Source organism: Ranitomeya variabilis, chromosome 6, assembly GCF_051348905.1.
Source record: "Ranitomeya variabilis isolate aRanVar5 chromosome 6, aRanVar5.hap1, whole genome shotgun sequence".
Taxonomy (NCBI): Eukaryota; Metazoa; Chordata; class Amphibia; order Anura; family Dendrobatidae; genus Ranitomeya; species Ranitomeya variabilis.
This window is the reverse complement of record NC_135237.1, coordinates 29,215,307-29,242,449: the sequence shown is the minus strand read 5'-3', so window position 1 is coordinate 29,242,449 and position 27,143 is coordinate 29,215,307. Positions and strand designations below refer to the sequence as shown.

General features: G+C 41.1%; 1 protein-coding gene across 5 annotated transcripts in view; it reads right to left on the bottom strand.

Moving 5' to 3' along the window:
- The window catches only part of DYNC1I1 (dynein cytoplasmic 1 intermediate chain 1), a 481,016-nt gene that overhangs the window by 222,918 nt on the left and 230,955 nt on the right, over window positions 1-27,143 (bottom strand). For all 5 annotated transcript variants that reach the window (XM_077268126.1, XM_077268129.1, XM_077268125.1 and 2 more), the window contains 2 exons: window positions 23,235-23,324; window positions 17,210-17,372 (listed from right to left, as the gene is read on the bottom strand). In XM_077268126.1, coding sequence (XP_077124241.1) covers window positions 17,210-17,372; window positions 23,235-23,324 — 253 coding nt within the window. The remainder of the gene's footprint in view (window positions 1-17,209; window positions 17,373-23,234; window positions 23,325-27,143) is intronic.

Below are 27,143 nucleotides of genomic sequence, written 5' to 3'. Positions count from 1 at the left end.
TTTGGGTGTATGCTTTCCTCATTGTCCTATTCCCATTTGGTTTGTACATTCCTATCCTTCCCTATATACCGCTCTACCTTTGGCGAGTGTTTATTGCTTTCTGTTATCCCAGTTTTGTCTTTGTGTCTTGCTTGCCTTGCATTTCTGTCCCATGCCTTATGGGTTGAGGGAGGGGACAGATCAGGGATTAACAGGAGCACAGTAAGATCAGTAACTCAGGCCTCTCTACCTTCAAGAGTACCCCCAGGACAGGGATAGTTAGAGTCCCAGTTCCAGGGACAGTTTGAGGTCCCCCTTCCTTACTGAAGAACACCACTGCGTGACAATTGAGCCGCTGTTTTTATCATCACCATTTCCATACGACATTCTGATCTCTTTTTATTCAATTTTTGGGAAGCTGAAGTGACCAAAAATAGCGACTTTGCCATAAAGAATTTTTTTTCATTTTGGCTTTTACCGTTTCAAATAATTATCATATTTTATTAATTTAGATACCAAATATGTAAAAAAAAATTATGTTCCAGAAAACAGTTGGGGTGATATGAACTTGTACATTTTTTTTTTTTAATATTTTTCATTTTTTTGTTGTACATCTTTTATTAGTCCCCCTAGGGGACTTGAACCTGCAATCACTTGTACCGTACACTGAAATACTGTAGTATTGCAGTGTATTGTAAAACTAATGATCTCTTAAGAAGCCTAGACACAGGTCCTACAGATGTACAACCATTTCAGACACAGGGTTTTCACTGACCTCCCCCAACCGTTACCTTGGCTGCCATTACAATGCCATTGGCACCCTGCATCATTTTGTGGGATGTTGGTTGCTGGGCTTCAGAAAAGAGACATCCCTCATGTCCTACCTCTTAAATGCTGCTGTCACGATTGACAGTGGCATCTAAAGGGGTTAAACAGCAGAGATGGTAGTTCCTTATCGCAGCACTCAGACTATTCCCTTTCCATGTATATAGTGCACACCTATTCTGTGGATCTAGCCAAAGGAAAGCTGGGTAATGTGGTCCGCCAAGGCGACATGGGCTCATGCACTTGACCCTGCATGGATTTAAGGCCCAGGACCATGCACCATGTACCATACATTACGGCGTGTGGTCCTTAACATGTTAATGTCAGGGTGAATTTAATCTCTTATCAGTATAGGACATATAAAGATTCTACATATGATACAGAATTTTACATTGAAACCTTATGTAACCACAACAGAACATCAAAGCCTCTGCACAGTAATAAGAGCAGTCGTTTATCATCAATACGACATTTCCATAGAAAATAAATCACTGCTCATAAAATACAGATTATGCAGAATATTACAGAAAGGAACATAAAGGAGGTAAGTGATGTCATCCGCCACGTATGGGTCAGCCACACAGAAGTTAATATTAACCTGGCTTTGAAGGGATCGGTAAGAATCGATCAGACATTACTAGTAGAAGCCAGAGGCAGTGTCTATAGGATCAGCCCTGCAGTGCCTTTCATATGGCAGTACTACATAGCAGATGGGCTCCTTGGCCATATGGATCCATAGATTCTTTTTATGGCACAGCCTCAGGTTTTGGACCTTCACCTTAAAGGGATTGTCTACCTTTTTTTCCCTAAAGCAAGGACCAATAGATAGATAGATAAATATGGGATATTAGATAGATAGATAGATAGATAGATAGATAGATAGATAGATATGGTGTCACGACTCTATTGTCGGGTATTCGGGGACCAGGGACTCCTTACCTGTACCTAATGCTAGGGGCACCCTTGCTATCCCTGTTCCACGATTACTTCTAATGGTGAAGACATTGGGGCCACATACCTTGCCGAGCTCCTGAATCCACCCTCAGTCTGTTCCCTTCTCCCACCAGGGAAGAGGGGAGTAGTAGTGTATGGTAATACACTAACCAGACTAACAAGGTAATATGAACAGGGATAAAGGAAAATATCAATGATACAGAAATGCACTCACAAACAACAGAGGGAGACTGTTGTGATTTTGCTTTTTGCTCCCTCTAGTGGTCATTAGTGATTTGACTCTGGAGCTTCTGTCTTTTCCTATATCCTCACCTGGGCCGTTAGTTCAGGGGCGTTGCTATATAAGCTCCCTGGACCTTCAGTTCAATGCCTGGCATAGTTGAAATCAGAGCTAATCTGTTGTGCTCTTGTCCTATGATCCTGGTTCCTGTATTTCAAGCTAAGTCTGCTTCCTTGCTTTTTGCTTTTGTTTTGTTTGGTATTTTTGTCCAGCTTGTTCCAATCTGTATCCTGACCTTTGCTGGAAGCTCTAGGGGGCTGGTGTTCTCCCCCCGGACCGTTAGACGGTTCGGGGGTTCTTGAATCTCCAGCGTGGATTTTTATAGGGTTTTTGTTGACCAGATAAGTTATCTTGCTATATTCTGCTATTAGTAAGCTGGCCTCTCTTTGCTGAACCTGGTTCATTTCTGTGTTTGTCATTTCCTCTTACCTCACCGTTATTATTTGTGGGGGGCTTGTATCTTGCTTTGGGGTCCCTTTCTCTGGAGGCAAGAGAGGTCTTTGTTTTCTTCTCCTAGGGGTAGTTAGATTCTCCGGCTGGCGCGAGTCATCTAGCGATCACTGTAGGCATGATCCCCGGCTACTTCTAGTGTTGGCGTTAGGAGTAGCTATTTGGTCAACCCAGTTACCACAGCCCTATGAGCTGGATTTTTGAATCTCGCAGACTTACACGTTCCTCTGAGACCCTGTCCACTGGGGTCATAACAGGAGACACCGACACCGTGTAGAGAAGGATGGGAAAAGCCGAAGTAGGAGGAGAGGATTTGCACACAACCAAAACCAAACAACAGTCTTAGATAAATCCACCAAACGCCTTCTCAAACAACACACCACCAACTCGTGAACCAAGCAGCATGAAGCTAGCTCTGGCAATGCCTGCTTGCCAGAGTACAGTTTCGATAGGAGAGGGTAGTGGCCAACACTGAACAGCTGAGAGCCTAATGCAGAAAAGCTTCCAGGAGCTCTCAACTGAGTAGATTAACTCCGGCACTGCTAAAAGAAACCTGCACCGCTTAATATGAAGGTGAAGTGCTTCTAGTCAGTGCAGGAGTAGGAGAAATCAGACGCTGCGGTCTTCTGGCTCCTCTCTGTTGCATCATCCCCATGACATATGGGATAAATATGAGATGATAGATTGATAGATAATAGATATAGAGAGATAGAGAGATAGAGATAAATTATTAAATAAGTATTTGATACACTGCCAATTTTGCAAGTTTTCCCACATACAGAGATCTGTAATTTTTATTGTAGGCACACTTCAACTGTGAGAGACAGAATCTAAAAATAAAAAAAACAGAAGATCCCATTGTATGATTTAAAAAAAATTAAATTGCATTTTTTGCATGAATTAAGTATTTGATCACCAACCAACCGGCAAGAATTCTGGCTCTCACAGACCTGTTAGTGTTTCTGTAAGAAGCCTCCTACTCTGCACTCATTACCTGTATTAATTGCATCTGTTTGAACTCATTACCTGTATAAAAGACACCTGTCCACACATTCAATCAATCACAATCTAACCTCTGCACTAAGGCCCAGATGCTCAAACCAAAGAGCTATCTAAGGACACCAGGGACAAAATTTCAGACCTGCACAAGGCTGGGATGTGCTACAGGACAATACGAAAGCAGCTTGGTGAGAAGGCAATAACCATTGGCACAATTACTAGAAAATAGAAGAAACACAAGATGACTGTCAATCTTCCTTGGTCTGGGGTTCCATTCAAGATCTCGCCTCGTGGGGTAAGGATGATTCCGAGAAAGGTCAGGAATCAGCCCAGAACTACACAGGAGGACCTAGACAATGACCTGAAGAGAGTTAGGACCACAGTGTCAAACATTACCGTTAGTAGCACACTAAGGTGTCATGGATTAAAATCATGCAGGGCACGCAATGTCCCCTTGCTCACACCAGCACATGTCCAGGTGCATTTGAAGTTCACCAAAGATCATCTGGGTGATCCAGAGGAGGAATGGGAGAAGGTCTTGTGGTCAGATGAGACCAAAATAGAATTTTTTAGTTTCAACGCCACTCGACGTGTTTGGAGGAAGAAGGATAAGTATGCAGCGCCCCAGAGTCCTGGTCGTTGCAGTACTGTGGCCCCGCCACTATGGGGAGCTATGGTACGTCTGATGGCACTGAAGGAGTTCATCTGATCAGGTATCACAGACACCAATACATTTCACAGCCGGGCCTCCGGGGGGAGCTAAGGGTGCTATTCATTAGGCCACTCCCCACCATAGTGGGTAAACTGGGGGTCAGGCAGGAAGTTAGATCAGAAGCTGACTGGGTTGGAACCAGGCAACACCTTGTGGCAGAGGGTGTTGTGGGGGAAGATACAGTAGGGTCTCTGTCAGGGGTGGGATCCTGACAGAGGCTTGGCAACTTGAACGAACGTAACGGGACCGTGCCTGCTCAGGATAGCGGCGGTGCCCAAGAAAGGATCAGAAGCGAGATAGATTGTGCTGAGTGAGAAACGAGATCATAGCAATAGGAGAATACCAGTAGGAGTCGTGCTGTAAGACCGAGGCAACATCCTACTGAGGCGCACTACCGGTGGCCGGAACGCCGAGGGAGTATAATAATATCCAGCTTCAAGCAATACTCTAAACAGCGGCAGGACAGTCAGTCTCAGGCGGGCTGTCTAACTCAAATCACCTATGCAGTCTTGGGGGGCAACTTGTGGAGAGGGGCGTCTCTAGGGTCCCGGAAGAGCTCCGAGCCTACCCGTCAAACGGGTGCCGTCCCAACCAGAACATCAGGGAGGGACGGAGGATTAGCAGAACATCATCTAATCGAGTTGTGAGGGAACTTAAGAAACAGACACAACAGTTGTGGGGTACTTTCCGTAAGCACAGCAGGGAAGGACCACAACACCTAGCGCTAGGGGGAAGGCGCAGATTTCCACCTGTGAAGAGAACTCTGGAGGTGCCATTGGACCGGCCGGACTTGCGCAGCCTGGTGAACCGTATTCCGGACTGAGGACCCAGAGATCTTCAGTAAAGAGGTAAAGAGACTGCAACCTGGTGTCCTCGTTATTTACCGCGACCTGCACCCCACAACTGCACCGCTACACCACCACTTATTGCACCGGACGTCCCCCACTGACAGACAGGGCCACAGACCGGGTCTAGCCACCGTGACAACCCCAGGACTGAGACCCAGAGGCCCGGCTCCGGGTACCCCTCGGCCCTGCGGCGGTGTGGGGGCGCTCCAACTACAACCCCAAGAACACTGTCCCAACAGTGAAGCATGGTGGGGGAAACATCATACTTTGGGGGTTATTTTATGCAAAAGTGGCAGGATGACTGCACCTTAATGAAGGGAGGATGGATGGGGTCATGTGCAGCGCCCCAGAGTCCTGGTCGTTGCAGTACTGATGCTCCGCCGCTAAGGGGGGCTATGGTACGTCTGATGGCACTGAAGGAGTTCACCTGACCAGGTATCACAGACACCAATGCACTTCACAGTCTGGCCTCCAGGGGGAGCTAAGGGTGCTATGTATTAGGCCACTCCTCACAATCTGGTAAAACTGGGGGTTAGGCAGGAAGTTAGAGAGAAGCTGACTGGGAATCGAACAGGCAACATCCTGTGGCAGAGGGTGTTGCGGGGAGAGACTCAGGGGGGTCCCTGTCAGGGGTGGGATCCTGACAGAGGCCTAGCGAACTGAGAGAACGTTACGGGACCGCGCCTGCACCTGATAGCGGCGGTACCCTAAGAAAGGACAAGAAGCGAGGTTTATTGTGCTGAGTGAGAAACGAGATCAACGCAACAAGGAGAAACACCAGTAGGAGTCGTGCTGTAAGACGAGGCAACATCCTACTGAGGCACGCAGCCGGTGGCCGGAACGCCGAGGAAGTATAGAGCTCCAGGCCTAACTTCAAACCTACGGCAGGACAGTCAGCTATAGGCGGGCTGTCTCACACAAATCACCTATGAAGACACAGGGGGCAACAACAGGAGAAGGGCGACACTAGGGTCCAGGAAGAGCTCCGAGCCTACCCGTCATACGGGTGCGTCCTAGCCATATCATCTGGGGGACGAAGAAGAACATCAGAATCGAGTTGTGAGGGAAGTTCAGAAACAGACACAACAGTTGTGGGGACTATCCCGTAAGCACAGGAGGGGAGGACCACAACACACAAGCGCTAGAAGGTAGGCACAGATTTCCACCTGCAAAGGGAACTCTGGAGGTGCCATCGGACCGGCCGGACTTGCGCAGCCCGGTTAACCGTATTCCAGACTGAGGATCCTGAAGCCTTCAGTAAAGAGGTAAAGAGACTGCAACCTGGTGTCCTCGTTATTTACTGCGGCCTGCACCACATCATAACATCGTCACCATACCTCCACCTTTATTGTACGCCCCTCAGCAGGGTCACGGACCGGGTCTAGCCACCGTGACAACCCCAGAGCAGAGACTCAGAGGCCCGGTACCGGGTACCCCTCGGCCCTGCGGCAGTGGGGGCGCTACACATGTATCGTGAGATTTTGGCCAATAGCATCCTTCCCTCTGTAAGAGCATTGAAGATGTGTCATCGCTGGGTCTTACAGCATGACAATGAACTGAAACACTGCCAGTGCAACTAAGCAGTGGCTCTGTAAGAAGCTTTTCAAGGTCCTGGAGAGGCCTAGCCAGTCCCCAGACCTGAACCCACTAGAAAATCTTTGGATGGAGCTGAAACTCAATGTTGCCCAGCGACAGCCCCGAAACCTGAAAGATCTGGAGAAGATCTGTATGGAGGAGGGGGCCAAAATCCCTGCTGCACTGTGTGCAAACTTAGTCAAGAACTACAGGAAACATCTGACCTCTGTAATTGCAAAGGTTTCTGTACCAAATATCAAGTTCTGTTTTTCTATTGTATCAAATACTTATTTCATGCAATAAAACGCAAATTAATTATGTGAAAGTCATACAACGTGATTTTTTTGGTCTTTGTTCTTCGATTCTGTCTCTCACAGGTGAAGTGTACCTATGATAAAAATTACAGACCTCTCCATTCGTTGTAGGTGGGAAAACTTGTAAAATTGTCAGTGTATCAAATACTTATTTTCCCCACTGTAGATAGATAGAAATAGATGGGCTTGTTAAATTAAAGGCATAATTAATTAGGCCATTAATAGAGGAACAGATAATCTCTTGAGCTTCGGTGAATCTTTTATTACAGACAATATTGATAATAAAGACACACACGGATATCTAGATACTCCAGGGAGAGTTCCAGTCCTTACCGTACGCTCAGGATATCACCACTGTGAATTATATCGCCCAGAACAGGTTGTGGTGACAATTTTCCTGTTTCCCCCATTGAATTATCCTTGTCTGACATCAATTAAAGACTCATTTGGGAACTGAGGATGGAAAACAAGAGGAAGGAAAGAACAGTGTATGGATGGATAGACTGACGGATGGAGGATGGATAGATTGATGGATGGAGAGATAGAGGATGATGGAGGAATGGGAAGATGGAGAGATGCATGGAGGAACAGATAATAGGTCGATGATGGATGGAGGTATGGATGGATGATGGAGGTATGGATGGATGCTGAAGGGGTGGATGGTTGAATGAAGGGATGGATTATGTATGAATGATTGATGTTTGATTGATGGATGGATGATGGATTGATGGATGGAGAGATAGATGGATGGATAGAAGTATGGATGGATGGAGGGATGGATGATGGACAATATGTCCATGACGGATGGAAAGATGGATGGATGATGGAGGGATGGTTGGTTGAATGGTTAGATAGATGGAGTGATGGAAAATAGATTGATGATGGATGTATGTATTATGGATAGATGGCTAAATGGACCTATGGATGACTTAAGAGGGTAGAATGATGTAAAGCACAACTATGTCTGAACATCATGTTAACCATCATTTTCTCTAATATCTTCTGGTTTTCTGTTAACTTTCAGGCTAGATGAGAATCTGAAGGAGGCCTGAAGTCGCCTCTGTCACATAAATAGATGTAAGTACAGTAAATGGCACATGGTAGGTGAGGTCCTTGTTACAGATTGAGGTGAAGGAGCTTCAGGTTATATATTGTCAAAAAGGTCAGGACCCTATGAAGGAAAAAGGTTAGGACTTGTGAACTATGTGTTACTAGAGCTCCTGCATTCGCGTCATGCTAGGAAGCAAGTTTGCCCATAATTGCCTATTAAATAGGACTCAAATTATTCTAATGATCTTCCGTCCCCACCTGAAGTGGCCGGAGGAGGGTGCAACCCACTGGTGTAACCTGTATGGCCCTTATGTTGGACATCTGCAATCCCTGCCTCTAAATACTGAACTATAGTTTTACTAAATCCCATAACTTTCATTTATTAAAACCACAGGTAATACAAGTTTTAAAATTGCTGTTTTTCTGCGAGCTCTCAGGATGCGCACCCCTATCATTTTTCCAGTGAAGCTTTTTAGCCCCATACATTGGCTCCTTCCCATTCTTCTCCAATGGTCCCAGTGTTTTGTGTTAGGAAATTCCCTTTTAATTCAGTAAATTGGCAATGTAAACCACATATATATATATTTACAAGCACAGGCAGGAGTTTTACAACGGAGCCACATTTTTGCTCGGAGCCTACATGTCATAAGTGACGCCAAGTGTGTTCTGCTTATGGCGGTTCTATAAATACAGCTGTCATCATCCATCACCTGGCCGGGTTTTCACGTTGCTCCCCAGCGTTTGATGAATCACAAATGACAGAACGTGCTGGGAGCCGACGCTCCGGCAGACGTGACAAGACCTGGCGAGGATGTCAGAGGCGGCCCTGCTGGCACCGGAGTGTATTAGCGCATGGCGATATTCATAGGCAGCTGAAACGTTTAGGAACATTCTATAAAGCGTCCATAGGGAGCGTATCAGTGATAATTACCGCTGCTAATTACTCATTACAGTAGAGAAAGAGCAGCAGCCACCAATCAGCATTGATTTCCAATCAGCCTACAATGAGATGATTGCGCCATGCAAAGCCGTAAGAATAGGGCATGATTGGCGCAGGGAAATGGCACGACTGGCCCCATATTAAGAGATTGGGAAAATTCTGATTCCTGGGCGCAGAGAAATGCCGGTATGGTCCTGGCTCTATATAATGCCGGGCAAGGTCCCTGTAGCCCCCTTATATATGAAGTGACCTACGTGGCGCTCCATTATCTGGTTTTTAGAGCATGGAATTACAGTATTGAGACCGGTGATATAAAGAAAATGTCCTGCAATCGGACCGTTTCCTCCCCGGCTGGGTTTTTCATGGGGCCTACAGCCACGGGTTCCTTGTAAAAACCCTGCAGCAGAGGGTTGGGGGTGTCAGTTTTTGTTTTGCAAGCAGGTAGAGCAGGAGGCTCTGCAGAGCTCCACCTGTGTGAGGCAACACAGAACCTAAGCAGAGCCAAAAGACCTGACACCCCTCACCGTACATGGCGGTGCAGTGGCCCACGGTAACTGGTCCCAGTTACAGACTATCTTGTTTCCCGGCTGCGATTCAGAGGATCCTAGTTACTTTCTGTTTTGTGAGTATGCTGACTATTAAAAGAGACTTTTGATTGAACTTTGTTGGGTCACTGCCTGTCTGTCACACTGCACCAGCCCCGCTGCTTTACACTAGATACAAAGCAATATTAACACTTCTTCCCATCCTAGCAATCATATGATCAATGGATACCAGCTGCTGGGTCTAAGACCTAGATCAGCTCTGCAGTATAGGTGTGGGGCTGGATTTCAGTGGTAAATTGCGGTAATATAACAGCCAGAGTTACAGGGAAAATCGTCAATTAAAACATACACAAATATATCATTCTGAGGAAGGGAGAGAGGGAGGACAAAAAGGAAAAAAGGAAGGAAAGAAAGAAAGAAGGAAGGAAGAAAGGAAGGAAGGAAGCAAGGAAGGAAGGAAGGATGGAAGGAAAGAAGGAAGGGAGGAAGGAAGGAAGGAAGGAAATAAGTAAAGAAAGAAGGAAGGGAGGAAGGTAGGAATGAAGGAAGGATGGAAGGAAGGGAGGAAGTAAAGAAGTAAGGAAGGAAGGAAAGAAGGAAATGAGGAAGAAAGGACAGGATGAAGGAAAAAAGGAAGGAAGGAAGGGAAAAAGGAAGGGAGGAAGGAAGGATGGAAGAAAAGGAGTAAGGAAGGAAAGAAGGAAGGGTGGAAAGCAGGAAGGAAGGGAGGAAGGAAGGATGGAAGGAAGGGAGGAAGGATAGAAGGAAGGGAGGAACGAAGGGAGGAAGGATGGAAGGAAGGGAGGAACGAAGGTAGGAAGGATGGAAGGAAGGGAGGATTGAAGGAAGGAAGGGAAGAGAGAAAGAAAGAAGGAAGGGAGGAAGGAAGGAAGAAAGGAAAGACAGAAGAAAGGGAGATAGGAAGAAAGCAAGGAGGAGTAAATAAAACAGCATTAAAAACAAGAAAGTATGAATATAAACATAATGTAAAAAATTAGGTGACGTAAAACAAAAAGAGAGGGGTAAAATTTACTTGAAAAAAATAATAAATGCCTGGTCACAAACTGTTTAAAGGGAGTCTCCAATGTTTTGAACATTTTTTGAAACAGCTGCAAATGATCTGCAGTCAGACTCCCAACGATCAGCATCCTATCAAAGTCCTATGGATGGGTGGCATCACATTGGAAAGTATGTAAACTTTTGCAACAAAAGGTGTTTTTTTCCCTTCAGTGAATGCATCTGAACACAGTGACTTCAGTTTTGTTTAAAAAATAAATAAATAAATAAATAAAAAGTGTGTTGAATAAGAATGAGAGACTTTAAAGGGAACCTGTCAGTAAAGAAACGATTGCTATGCACCTGCAGCCATAGCAATAGTCTGCAGATAAATATGTCTGATTGTAAGGGAGAATTCAGGGAGAAAATGAAGTGATATTCTCCCTGCAGCCATTGCAGTCATCGGGGAGGAGCAACATTTTCTACTACTTTGTATTTTTAGCTCTTTTGCAGGATCAGACAATACAGGTTTGTAAATTTGGGGAACCATAGTTCTGTTGAGGGGTCGTAAGGACAACATTATAGAAGATTTTGGAAAGTTGCGCAATTTTCAAGGTGACTTGAAATAAATTATTGCAAACTTTAGATCCCATAAAACAGGCAGGTGATTTCACAATTGTCGCTGAAACATGATACTTTCGTGTGATACAATGTTTCTATAAAGTTAACTAAAGGGCAGCACCACAGGCGACATAGTAACATTTACTTGTATAACTTTATGCGTAGGCAAACTCTCACAATTTTATGCGATGCTCCTCTCTGATTATTGCAGGTTCTGACATATTTTCAGTTACACAATGGTATTTTCAGTACTTGATTTTAATAAAATGTTTGTTTTTGACTAATTAGAATAGAGCCGAGTGGTGATTATTCTGCCCCTGAAGGAGAAGGGAGGAATCCCTGATGTGTCTGGACCATAGATCTTTACTAATTAGTTTACAAAGCGAATCTCACTGGAATCATTGTAGATAATGCTATCATTCAGTCACACCTTATTAAAACTGCAGCAAATATTACACTGAGCTGAAGGAATTTGTAGAGAAAATAAATTCTGCTCATCTCTGACACAAAAAATATTAACATATTACATAATAAAAATATATTCAGTAATACTATAATTATATACTATACATAGTATACCATAATACTGCTCCTATGTGCAAGAATATAACTACTATAATACTGCCTCCTATGTACAAGAATATAACTACTATAATACTGCCCCTATGTACAAGAATATAACTACTATAATACTGCTCCTATATACAAGAATATAACTACTATAATACTGCTCCTATGTACAAGAATATAACTACTATAATACTGCCCCTATGTACAATAATATAACTACTATAATACTGCTCCTATGTACAAGAATATATCTACTATAATACTGCCTCCTATGTACAAGAATATAACTACTACAATACTGCTCCTATGTACAAGAATATAACTACTATAATACTGCTCCTATGTACAAGAATATAACTACTATAATACTGCCCCTATGTACAAGAATATAACTACTATAATACTGCTCCCTATGTACAAGAATATAACTACTATAATACTGCCCCTATGTACAAGAATATAACTACTATAATACTGCTCCCTATGTACAAGAATATAACTACTATAATACTGCTCCTATGTACAAGAATATATCTACTATAATACTGCTCCTATGTACAAGAATATAACTACTATAATACTGCTCCTATGTACAAGAATATAACTACTATAATACTGCTCCCTATGTACAAGAATATAACTACTATAATACTGCTCCTATGTACAAGAATATAACTACTATAATACTGCTCCCTATGTACAAGAATATAACTACTATAATACTGCTCCTATGTACAAGAATATATCTACTATAATACTGCCCCTATATACAAGAATATAACTACTATAATACTGCTCCTATGTACAAGAATATAACTACTATAATACTGCCCCTATGTACAAGAATATAACTACTATAATACTGCTCCCTATGTACAAGGATATAACTAATATAATACTGCTCCTATATACAAGAATATAACTACTATAATACTGCTCCTATGTACAAGAATATAACTACTATAATACTGCCCCTATGTACAAGAATATAACTACTATAATACTGCTCCTATGTACAAGAATATATCTACTATAATACTGCCCCTATATACAAGAATATAACTACTATAATACTGCTCCTATATACAAGAATATAACTACTATAATACTGCTCCTATGTACAAGAATATAACTACTATAATACTGCTCCTATGTACAAGAATATATCTACTATAATACTGCCTCCTATGTACAAGAATATAACTACTACAATACTGCTCCTATGTACAAGAATATAACTACTATAATACTGCTCCTATATACAAGAATATAACTACTATAATACTGCTCCTATGTACAAGAATATAACTACTATAATACTGCTCCTATGTACAAGAATATATCTACTATAATACTGCCCCTATATACAAGAATATAACTACTATAACACTGCCCCTATGTACAAGAATATAACTACAATAATACTGCCACTATGTATAAGAATATAACTACTATAATACTGCCTCTATATACAAGAATATAACTACTATAATACTGCCTCCTATGTACAAGAATATAACTACTATAATACTGCCCCTATGTACAAGGATATAACTAATATAATACTGCCCCTATATACAAGAATATAACTACTATAACACTGCCCCTATGTACAAGAATATAACTACAATAATACTGCCACTATGTATAAGAATATAACTACTATAATACTGCCTCTATATACAAGAATATAACTACTATAATACTGCTCCTATGTACAAGAATATAACTACTACAATACTGCCCCTATGTACAAGAATATAACTACTATAATACTGCTCCTATGTACAAGAATATAACTACTATAATACTGCCCCTATGTACAAGAATATAACTACTATAATACTGCTCCCTATGTACAAGGATATAACTAATATAATACTGCTCCTATATACAAGAATATAACTACTATAATACTGCTCCTATGTACAAGAATATAACTACTATAATACTGCTCCTATGTACAAGAATATATCTACTATAATACTGCCTCCTATGTACAAGAATATAACTACTACAATACTGCTCCTATGTACAAGAATATAACTACTATAATACTGCCCCTATGTACAAGAATATAACTACTATAATACTGCTCCCTATGTACAAGAATATAACTACTATAATACTGCTCCTATGTACAAGAATATATCTACTATAATACTGCCCCTATATACAAGAATATAACTACTATAATACTGCTCCTATGTACAAGAATATAACTACTATAATACTGCTCCCTATGTACAAGAATATAACTAATATAATACTGCTCCTATGTACAAGAATATATCTACTATAATACTGCCCCTATATACAAGAATATAACTACTATAATACTGCTCCTATGTACAAGAATATAACTACTATAATACTGCCCCTATGTACAAGAATATAACTACTATAATACTGCTCCTATGTACAAGAATATATCTACTATAATACTGCCCCTATATACAAGAATATAACTACTATAATACTGCTCTTATATACAAGAATATAACTACTATAATACTGCTCCTATGTACAAGAATATAACTACTATAATACTGCTCCTATGTACAAGAATATATCTACTATAATACTGCCTCCTATGTACAAGAATATAACTACTACAATACTGCTCCTATGTACAAGAATATAACTACTATAATACTGCTCCTATATACAAGAATATAACTACTATAATACTGCTCCTATGTACAAGAATATAACTACTATAATACTGCTCCTATGTACAAGAATATATCTACTATAATACTGCCCCTATATACAAGAATATAACTACTATAACACTGCCCCTATGTACAAGAATATAACTACAATAATACTGCCACTATGTATAAGAATATAACTACTATAATACTGCCTCTATATACAAGAATATAACTACTATAATACTGCCTCCTATGTACAAGAATATAACTACTATAATACTGCCCCTATGTACAAGGATATAACTAATATAATACTGCCCCTATATACAAGAATATAACTACTATAACACTGCCCCTATGTACAAGAATATAACTACAATAATACTGCCACTATGTATAAGAATATAACTACTATAATACTGCCTCTATATACAAGAATATAACTACTATAATACTGCTCCTATGTACAAGAATATAACTACTACAATACTGCCCCTATGTACAAGAATATAACTACTATAATACTGCCCCCTATGTACAAGAATATAACTACTATAATACTGCCCCTATGTAGAAGAATATAACTACTATAATACTGCTCCTATGTACAAGAATATAAAATCTATAATACTGCTCCTATGTACAAGAATATAACTACTATAATACTGCCCCTATGTACAAGAATATAACTACTATAATACTGCCCCTATGTACAAGAATATAACTACTATAATACTGCCCCTATGTACAAGAATATAACTACTATAATACTGCCCCCTATGTACAAGAATATAACTACTATAATACTGCTCCTATGTACAAGAATATAAAAACTATAATACTGCTCCTATGTACAAGAATATAACTACTATAATACTGCCCCTATATACAAGAATATAACTGCTATAATACTGCCCCTATATACAAGAATATAACTACTATAATACTGCTCCTATGTACAAGAATATAACTACTACAATACTGCCCCTATGTACAAGAATATAACTACTATAATACTGCTCCTATGTACAAGAATATAACTACTATAATACTGCTCCTATGTACAAGAATATAACTACTATAATACTGCCCCTATGTACAGGAATATAACTACTATAATACTACCCTTATGTACAAGAATATAACTACTATAATACTGCTCCTATGTACAGGAATATAACTACTATAATACTGCTCCTATGTACAAGAATATAACTACTATAATACTGCCCCTATGTACAAGAATATAACTACTATAATACTGCTCCATATGTACAAGAATATAACTACTATAATACTGCCCCTTATGTACAAGAATATAACTACTATATTACTGCTCCTATGTACAAGAATATAACTACTATAATACTGCCCCCTATGTACAAGAATATAACTACTATAATACTGCTCCTATGTACAAGAATATAAAATCTATAATACTGCTCCTATGTACAAGAATATAACTACTATAATACTGCCCCCTATGTACAAGAATATAACTACTATAATACTGCCCCTATGTACAAGAACATAACTACTATAATACTGCCCCATATGTACAAGAATATAACTACTATAATACTGCCGCTATGTACAAGAATATAACTACTATAATACTGCCCCCTATGTACAAGAATATAACTACTATAATACTGTTCCTATGTACAAGAATATAAAAACTATAATACTGCTCCTATGTACAAGAATATAACTACTATAATACTGCCCCTATATACAAGAATATAACTGCTATAATACTGCCCCTATATACAAGAATATAACTACTATAATACTGCTCCTATGTACAAGAATATAACTACTACAATACTGCCCCTATGTACAAGAATATAACTACTATAATACTGCTCCTATGTACAAGAATATAACTACTATAATACTGCTCCTATGTACAAGAATATAAAAACTATAATACTGCTCCTATGTACAAGAATATAACTACTATAATACTGCCCCTATGTACAAGAATATATCTACTATAATACTGCCCCTATGTACAAGAATATAACTACTATAATACTGCTCCTATGTACAGGAATATAACTACTATAATACTGCCCCTATGTACAAGAATATAACTACTATAATACTGCCCCTATGTACAAGAATATAACTACTATAATACTGCCCCTATGTACAAGAATATAACTACTATAATACTGCCCCTATGTACAAGATTATAACTACTATCATACTGCTCCTATGTACAAGAATATAACTACTATAATACTGCCCCTATGTACAGGAATATAACTACTATAATACTACCCTTATGTACAAGAATATAACTACTATAATACTGCTCCTATGTACAGGAATATAACTACTATAATACTGCCCCTATGTACAAGAATATAACTACTATAATACTGCTCCATATGTACAAGAATATAACTACTATAATACTGCCCCTATGTACAAGTATATAACTGCTATAATACTGCCCCTATGTACAAGAATATAACTACTATAATACTGCCCCTATGTACAAGAATATAACTACTATAATACTGCTCCATATGTACAAGAATATGACTACTATAATACTGCCCCTTATGTACAAGAATATAACTACTATATTACTGCTCCTATGTACAAGAATATAACTACTATAATACTGCTTCCTATGTACAAGAATATAACTACTATAATACTGCTCCTATGTACAAGAATATAACTACTAAAATACTGCCCCTATGTGAAAAGATATATCTACTATATTTCTACAACCAACAATACATGAAATATAATACACTATTTATCAACCATCCATGATCCTATTATAGAGAACCCCCTGAGCCCTGGCAGCCTTCTAGTTAGTAATGGTCAGCAATCTTCAGAACCATTTTACAGAGTGATATTAATAACAGACTAACCCTTCTTTATCTGCCAGATCTCTTCCACTATAGTCAAAGAATATATTACAATCTTCCGCCAGGGCACGCTCAATAACACGGATTGTTCGATCGAAGAAGATCAAAAATTCCTCGGAGTGGACAGCTTGTTGTTTTTCTTCTTCAGTCAGTTCTCTGGGAGGAACTTCGGCAATGACAAAAGAACATTATATCATCACAGATCAATCATTTCTACAGACAGTACATTATGTGCATAATGAGGAGGATGATGGAAAATATGACCCTAAGAGGGGTAGATACCGTGTATAATGCACTAACGCTAATGTTGGAGACTTAAGATACAAGGGATCGTCTTAACTTTTTTTTGCCAGGATTTGAGAATTCGACAGATGTAAGAACCTAACCAATCAATGGTGCTCTAAAAATAAATAACAATAATAATTTTGCAGTGAAAAATTGTGTTCTACTAAAGGTGATCGTCTCAATGAAGAGGGCCAAAATAAATGAGATCCTCTATGTGGTCTACCTTAGAGGTGGTTTTCTTGAAGTGGTGGATTTTCAGAGATGATTCCTTACATTGCTTGTGTACCATCCCTTCTCAAGATGCCAGTTTTGGTGGGTAACGATCTTTCTGCCTGATCTCCATCCTCAACTGCTGTGTTCTTCACCACGATCGGGCCACTAATAAGATGAGCTGCCTAGTTTCACGATTTACTGGAAAGCCCAAAGGACATCACTACTACTGTCACCATTGTTCTTGGCATGCAACGCTTTGACATTATTGGTGTGTGCCGCAGATCAAAGCCCATTGTCAAAAAGTGAACCACGTGGATCCCACCGCTGCCATCAATATGTCAAGGGAACAGCTGGGTGATAACAAAGACCACACCGCTGCCAGCAGTCTGTCGGGACAACAGCTGGGAGATCACGCAGATCCCACCACTGCCATCAATTAGGTGAACATGGTCGACACCTCCAATCGGTAGGACAATGATGCAATTGACTGACAAGTGATGGACAAGGCATCGGCTGTCTTGACTACTAGACAGGTTATTGCGGACTGTGAACATATAGTTTACTCACGTCCGATTCCAACGCATGGAATATACAATGGCTTGTGAAAGTGTTCACCCCCTTGGCATTTTTTGTGCTTTGCTACCTCGCAACCTGGAATTTCACAGTTTTTTTGAGGGTTTGCAAGAGAGGAATCACAATAGGAAAGGTTCCCAGCAAAAGAAGATCGCCTTGTCATTGGCTACTTGGTAGGCTGGAATTGGCCAAATTATGTGCTAAGTATATTAGTTTTTTTCCTGTTTTCTAGAGCAGTAAGGCAATTCAAATTTCATATATTTCATGTTTACATGCTATAGCGTTACAGAGTGCAGCTTTATTTGTTAGTTATAACAGGGCTGGTCATGGGATGTGGCTAGGTCTTTAGAAAATGATGGGATCCCCAACTTTCACGATATATATTCGCCCCTGGAGGCCCTAGGTGAGAGATATAGGAAACATGTCATAGATATTAATTTGTAGGTGCTGCCGCGACCACCCAGTGTTGTAAGACAATGTGTTACGTTTGCCACTTTATCGCAATGCCAAAAATATGTCTCATATCTGTAATATCTATGCCATTCATAAAAACCTCAATATTCATTCTGAAGCCTGAACTCAAAACAATCTGCTTGCTTTTCTGGTGGCAATGAGGCCAAGGGTTATATGTTATCTCTATTGGCCATAAAACTGTCATCTCCCAAATTCCTCTTTCAGCTGTGCCTAGTCTGTGACCCATCACATAATCCACTTTAATTACCTGTTCACAGCAGGGAGTGCATAAGGGTCATGCAATGATTAATAGAGTTCTAGCCTTGCTTCAGTATTCACTATGGTAACTATGGCTTTATAGATTTTGCAATGACATCTAAGACACTCAGCTTTAGACTTGAAAGTAATCAAATTGACATGCAACATACTCAACAACGGTTTATAATTTGGAGATTTGAACTTTAAGAAGAGTTTCAGGTTTTCAGGTGTCTATGGGGTAACATCGCTTCTTGCGGAGAGTAACATGGAGACTTATAGGTCATGAACTATTTTGGCACTCTCGGCATGGATTGGATTTTTTACGGCACCCATACCCGGTTTTGCTAGGTTGACCATGCCAGTTGTTCAGCTACACTCCTACTAGCTCCATGCAACCACATGCCTGACATTTACCTGATTCTGTGCTTATTCACTTATGGTACTGTCTGCTCAATTCCTGATCCTACCTGATCCATGCCTTGTTTGATTACACTGCTCTTTTTCCCGCTCATCATAAGATCCCATGTTGCAATGTCTGTATACTCTCTTTTGCATCCTCCTCTCCCCAGGAGATGTGGTATAATCACACCATGTTCCTGTACGGTCAGACACAGCCATTACACAGTACAGAGCAGGGGCACAGGGGCAGGGGCAGGGGCACATTTATAAGATTATCCCAGCACAGGAACATTTTGTAACACATCAATTGTGGACCTTATTTTTATTTCAACATCTGTTGAAAAAATGTAAAGTGTATATACTGTGAGGTGCACTCTGTGCGCATCTACTCCCCCTCCAACCTCCAACTGGCTGCCATTTACCGCCCCCCAGGGCCAGCCACCACCTTCTTTGACCACTTCACCACCTGGCTACTTCATTTCCTTTCTGCGGACATCCCCACTATCATCATGGGCGATTTCAACATCCCCATTGACACTTCCCTCTCAGCTGCCACTAAACTTCTATCTCTCACTTCCTCCTTTGGCCTCACTCAATGGTCTTCTGCAGCCACTCACAAAGATGGTCACACACTGGACCTCATCTTCACCCGCCTCTGCTCCCTATCTAACCTCTCTAACTCACCTCTTCCACTCTCTGACCACAACCTTCTCACATTCTCATCTCTCTCCACTCCATGTCTACAATCCCCACCCCACAAACTTTCACATCCTCGCAGAAATCTTAAACATCTTGACCTACATTCATTCTCGGAATCCCTCTTCCCTCTCACAGACATAAGTTCCATACACAATGCGGATGACGCTGCCGCTCTATATAACACCACAATAGCTGTAGCTTTGGAATCTGCTGCCCCACTTACACATACCAAAGCTCGCAAAATCAACAGACAGCCCTGGCACACCAGCCTGACCAAAGAACTGAGGCGAGCTTCCAGGGCTGCTGAGCGCAGATGGAAAAGATCCCACTCCAACGACCACTTTATCGCATTCAAACAGTCCCTCGCTACTTTCAAGACCACACTCACCACAGCTAAACAAACCTACTTCTCATCTCTCATATCCTCCCTGTCTCACAACCCTAAACAGTTATTTAACACCTTTAATTCTCTCCTCCGTCCCCCAGCACCTCCTCCCTCCCCACTTATCTCCGCTGAAGACTTTGCCTCATTCTTCAAGCAGAAGATTGATAGCATCAGAGACCGTTTTGGTCAACAAGCCCCAGAGCCCTTCCTCCCGACTTCTCTGCCCTCCACCTCCAAAACCAACTTCTCCACCATTACAGAAGATCAACTCTCCACTCTACTCTCAAGATCGCATCTCACCACCTGTGCGCTTGACCCGCTCCCATCCCACCTCATCCCAAACCTCACCACAGTCTTCATCCCAACCCTAACCCATCTCTTCAACCTATCACTAACAACTGGTGTTTTCCCCTCAAGCTTTAAACATGCCTCCATCACACCTATCCTCAAAAAGCCCTCTCTTGACCCATCCTCTGTATCTACCTATCGCCCTATATCACTTCTCCCTTATGCCTCCAAACTACTGGAACAACACGTCTACCTTGAACTGTCCTCCCATCTCTCTTCTTGCTCCCTCTTTGACCGCTTACAATCTGGCTTCCGGTCACACCATTCCACTGAAACTGCCCTAACTAAGGTCACCAACGACCTCTTAACCGCCAAGAGCAAGCGACACTACTCTGTTCTCCTCCTCCTCGACCTGTCGGCTGCCTTTGACACAGTGGACCATTCCCTATTATTACAGATCCTCTCATCCCTTGGCATCACAGACTTGGCCCTATCCTGGATCTCATCATACCTAACAGACCGGACATTCAGCGTCTCCCACTCACACACCACCTCCTCACCTTGCCCCCTATCTGTCGGAGTCCCACAAGGTTCAGTCCTTGGGCCCCTGCTCTTCTCCATTTACACCTTTGGCCTGGGACAGCTCATAGAATCTCATGGCTTCCAGTATCACCTCTATGCTGATGACACACAGATCTACATCTCTGGACCAGATATCACCTCTCTACTAACCAGAATCCCTCAATGTCTGTCCACTATTTCATCTTTCTTCTCCGCTAGATTTCTGAAACTTAACATGGACAAAACAGAACTCATCATCTTTCCCCCATCTCACGCGACCCCCCCCAACGAACCTATCCATTACAGTAAATGGCTGCCCACTCTCCCCAGTCCCACAAGCTCGCTGCCTCGGGGTAATCCTTGATGCTGATCTCTCCTTCAAACCACATATCCAAGCCCTTTCCACTTCCTGCCGACTTCAACTCAAAAATATTTCACGAATCCGTTCATTCCTCAGCCAACAATCTGCAAAAACCCTAGTCCATGCCCTCATCATCTCTCGCCTTGACTACTGCAACCTCCTGCTCTGTGGCCTCCCCTCGAACACTCTCGCACCCCTCGAATCTATTCTAAACTCTGCTGCCCGACTAATCCACCTGTCCCCCCGCTATTCCCCTGCCTCTCCCCTCTGTCAATCCCTTCACTGGCTCCCCATTGCCCAGAGACTCCAGTACAAAACCCTAACCATGACGTACAAAGCCATCCACAACTTGTCTCCTCCATACATCTGTGACCTCGTCTCCCGGTACTTACCTACACGCAACCTCCGATCCTCACAAGATCTCCTTCTCTACTCCCCTCTTATCTCCTCTTCCCACAATCGCATACAAGATTTCTCTCGCGTATCACCCCTACTCTGGAACCCTCTACCACAACATATCAGACTCTCACCTACCATCGAAATCTTCAAAAAGAACCTGAAGACCCACCTCTTCCGACAAGCCTACAACCTGCAGTAACCACCGATCGACCAAACCACTGCACGACCAGCTCTATCCTCACCTACTGTATCCTCACCCATCCCTTGTAGATTGTGAGCCCTCGCGGGCAGGGTCCTCTCTCCTCCTGTACCAGGCGTGACTTGTATTGTTTAAGATTATTGTACTTGTTTTTATTATGTATACCCCTCCTCACATGTAAAGCGCCATGGAATAAATGGCGCTATAACAATAAATAATAATAATAATACTGTCATACATGTGACACTTATACTGCACACAGGGGGACGTCTTGTCACTAAGCATGGGACTTATGAAGGTAATTGCTTTCACCAGACATTTTTAGGGGCTTTATAGCAAAAGGAGAAAATACATATGCACATACCAATTTTTATTTATTTTCTCCCGTAAATTAATTTTTTGCCTAGATTTTTATCGCTTCACTTAGACTATTTAGTGCTGATGCATCACACACAAATCAGATTACAAATATATTTAAACACGGGTTGTAATAGAAAAAAATAGGTTAAAAGCAAGGGTGATGGGGTGGTGAATACTTTTGCAAGCCACTGTAAATGAGCTTTAAAAATAATTGTTCTCGACAGCATAACATCAGGTGTAAACAGGGGATTTGAAGCCGATTAAGTGATGTTCTGCACTCACGGAACATTAGTATTACCAATCGTTCTATTTGGGCATAGAAATCCAGTAGTCTTCTCCAAATATGGCATTAAATGATCGCCAATTGGCTGGCATTTAGCCAGTCAGGCGTAGTTTAGTGGCTGGGATGTGAATGGCCGCTTACTCACCTTGAATGATGAGGCTTTATTTGCACACTAATTAATTGAGGCCTAAAATCTCCAAGTTTTTCTTCCGACCTCATGTCTAAAACTTAATGGTTGATTTATTGGGATCCTACTGATGTTTTTATTGAACCACTAAAGCTGGAATGGAAGCATTCATGGTAGCCGTTTACCTTCTCTCGAATCTTGCTTCTCCTCTTGGTTTTCAAATTCGGAATCGTGATCTGTCTTATGTTCCACCATTTCCTCATCCTCTTCCTCTTCTGCACAACCAAAACAAAGAGTTAAAACCAAAAATTTCCCCTCGGTAAAGACAAGAATGCGTCCATCAAACAACCATAATCATACAAAGTAACGGAGGGGAAAACTGCTCATTTGCCACTCGAAGGAAATGGGCCCCCTTTGTTTGCAGGCAATCATTATTGTATTTATATAAATGCAATCCTACAAGTCGTGACAATGAATGAAGCCTGGCGGAAACATTTCTTAAGAGTAAACAAAAATAAGTCGTAGCATGTCACCGGTATTATTGACGATTTCTCTGGTTCCCCTTTGCCCACTGCAACTTTCTTTTCCATTTCGATCAATACTGCAAATATAAGGCAAATTGGTTCTATGCATTTATACCTGGAAAAATATGTACTCGATGACCAAAAATTGTCAATCTTCAAAAATTTCTTGGACAGAAAGTGTACAGACGATGAAGATCAATATTTTGAAAGATTAAACCTACAAGATCTGAAATGTACAAACTGATATTCAGGTATCGGAGAAAAATGTGATGATATGAGACCATGGTATGTAAAACCTTGGCTGCCCATTTTTCTAGATAGACTTCAGCTTCACCATGAAGATTATTATTATTATTATTTATTTATATAGCACCATTGATTCCATGGTGCTGTACATGAGAAGGGATTACATACAAATTACAGATATTGCTTACAGTAAGCAAACTAACAATCACAGACTGATACAGAGGGGCGAGGACCCTGCCCTTGCGGGCTTACATTCTGCAGGATTATGGGGAAGGAGACAGTAGGTTGAGGGTTGCAGGAGCTCCGGTGTTGGTGAGGCGGTAGCTTCGGTAGTGGTGAGGAGGCAGCAGGGTCAGTGCAGGCTATAGGCTTTCCTGGAGAGATGGGTATTCAGGTTCCATCTGAAGGATCCGAATGTGGTTGATAATCGGACGTGTTGGGGCAAAGAATTCCAGAGGATGGGGGATATTCTGGAGAAGTCTTGGAGGCGGTTGGGTGAGGAGTGAATAAGTGTGGAGGAGAGAAGGAGGTCTTGGGAGGGCCGGAGATTACATGAGGGAAGACATCGGGAGATTAGTTCAGAGATATATGGAGGAGACAGGTTATGGATGGCTTTGTAGGTCAGTGTTAGTAAGATATGGCTAGAGTAGATGTTTGTAGAAATACAAACCAGACCAAAACTTGAAGCTTGACCAAAACTGGACTAAGGTCAAACTAGATTGACCATATGGTCTTTTAACACCATTCATCTTCATGTTTCTAAGAGTCTCTAGTACCAAAAATGTCCAAACAGAAGCTTCATCATATTGTTGATAAGCCATGATTTGGTTAGTGTAGACTTTTGTGGAATCTAAGAAAAAATGGACAAGAGTATCCTTGACTGAACCAAGCCGGACCTCCTAAGAATATTACAAATGACCAAATGGAACCTTTATCACATTCTTTATCTTATTAGGAAATATGAGACTGATGGGAGGATTGAAAGGAAAAGCAACAGAGAATGTCCACCAAGATGAAGAATGGAGACATATTCATAAAAGATGCCTGCCTAGATCAATATGTTAAGAAACTAAAGATATAAACGATACAAAATGAATTACAAGTATGGGAGAATGAGAGTTCTGTTTTAAAAGAAGAACATGGTATATTGTGCAACAGAAGAGAGATAAGGTCTTGATGGACCTTAGGTCTGCCATAAGGGATATTGTTAGGGAAGACCATAGGGTAGAACATAAGAAATACAAGATTTTTAGTTATTGGAAAATGAATTCAGTCTGACATTTACATACATGTTTTTATTTAAGATTACGGATTTAGGTATATACTATATTTGAATCCATGATTTTCCAACACTGGGGTCAACTTGATAGACCACAGGGCCCTTGTGGGATTTGGTTTTTATAAGTCTAGGTAGGCTGTAAACTAGCTAACGCTGAACCAAGGCATACAAAAGGGGGAGTTAGGAGGAAGAGTTAGAATATGACATGACGTGGATAACAGAGAGTAAGAATTTATCTTCTTGTGATTAGTTGGGATGGCCATGACGGTGGGCATGCCAACATCTCCATTTTTCCATTTCAGCTCCCGTACAATGGGATAGTTAACAATTAAATGTCCTTTCAAGAGGATTTGTCACCCTTTTTAACAGTGGTCAGTATTTACTCTTATTTTATTTCCGCCTCTCCCCTGAGTATTCCTTTTTTTTTTCTTTTTAATCCTCCATAAGATTCCAGAGATATGGAACTATATTTAGTGCTCATTTTTATGATCTTTACATAGGGAATGTTGGTCACTGGGAAATTATGCAGAACTGCCTAAAAACATGCCCACAAGGATCCTGTGGCCAACACCCCCTTGTAAAGACCATAAAAATTAGCAATAAAAAAGGCCCATGTCTCTGGAACTGTATGTCAGATTGAAAAAGAAAGCAAAAATGGAATGCAGCGGGAATAGAAGCAAAAAAAAAACAACAACCCTTTTTGACCTGGTAACAGGTTTTCTTTAATAACCCACCTACTTATCAGTGAACATTTCTATCTTAGCTAGGGCAGCACGGTGGCTCAGTGGATAGCACTGCAGCCTTACAGTGCTGTGGTCCTGGGTTCTAATCCCACATCTGCAAGTAGTTTGAATGTTCTCCCCGTGTTTGCATGGGTTTCCTCCGAGTACTCTGGTTTCCTCCCACATTCTAAAAACATACTGATAGGGAATTTAGATTGTGACCCCCATTGTGGACAGCAATGATAATGTGTGTAAAGTGCTGCAGAATATGTTAGCGCGAAATAAAGATTATTATTATTTAGATTAAGTATACATTTATTGCCACTTCAACTTGCTATGCAACAAGAAAAGTCACCCGTTTTGTTTACATGGGGAATAACAATATTTCTCGCCATTATATATCTTGTATTTTGCACTTTCCCACTTTTACCTCGACTGTGTCTCAAATTTTCTGTTGATTCTGAGCTGGTGGCGACATGCTACTAAGATGTTTCCCATAAGGGATTGCTATTTCCCAGGTTCTGTGTAGCACATGTTCAAATGCAGCAGCTTGGAGCACCTTATACAGCAATACTGTGCAGTGTAACTGGGAATCCAGCACTGGGGTGATGTAAACGTTTACTAGAAAGTAGCAGGGAGAGCTGTCTCTCTCTGTCTTTCTTTTTTTCTTCTGCTGCATCCTTCTTCTTACTCCTCCCCTTCCTATACTCTTCAACAGGCAGCTAAAATGTAATACCAATGATCTGGCAGTCTACCTGGTCTTAAGCAAAATGGTTTTAATCTGTATTCCTGGGTGAATGATAGCATTATTATTATAATAGTAATATTTTTGGATATGGAGGCAGTAATATAATTGTTTTATTCTTGTACATAAGAGCAGTTTTATAGCAATTATATTCTTGCACATAGGTGCAGTCTTATAGTAGTTATATTCTTGTACATAGGGGCAGTATTATACTAGTTACCGTATTTTTTTTTTTTTTGCAACATCTGAGTTAATTAGATACACATCTGTGGATGTATTTTAACGCACACCTGAAACACATTGCTTCTTTGTGTTGCATCATTTGAAAGTGTCAAGAAATCAGCCAAGATATCAGGAAGAGAAATGTGGACTTGCACAAGTCTTGCTCATCCTTGGGTACAATTTCATGATACTTGAAGGTGCCTCATTCATCTGTACAAACAATTATACGCAAGTACAAACAAGATGGGAATGTCCAGCCATCAAACCGCTCAGGAAGGAGATGAGTTCTGTGTCCCAGAGATGAACATGCTTTGGTCCGACATGTGCATATCAACCCAAGGACAAAAGCAAAAGAC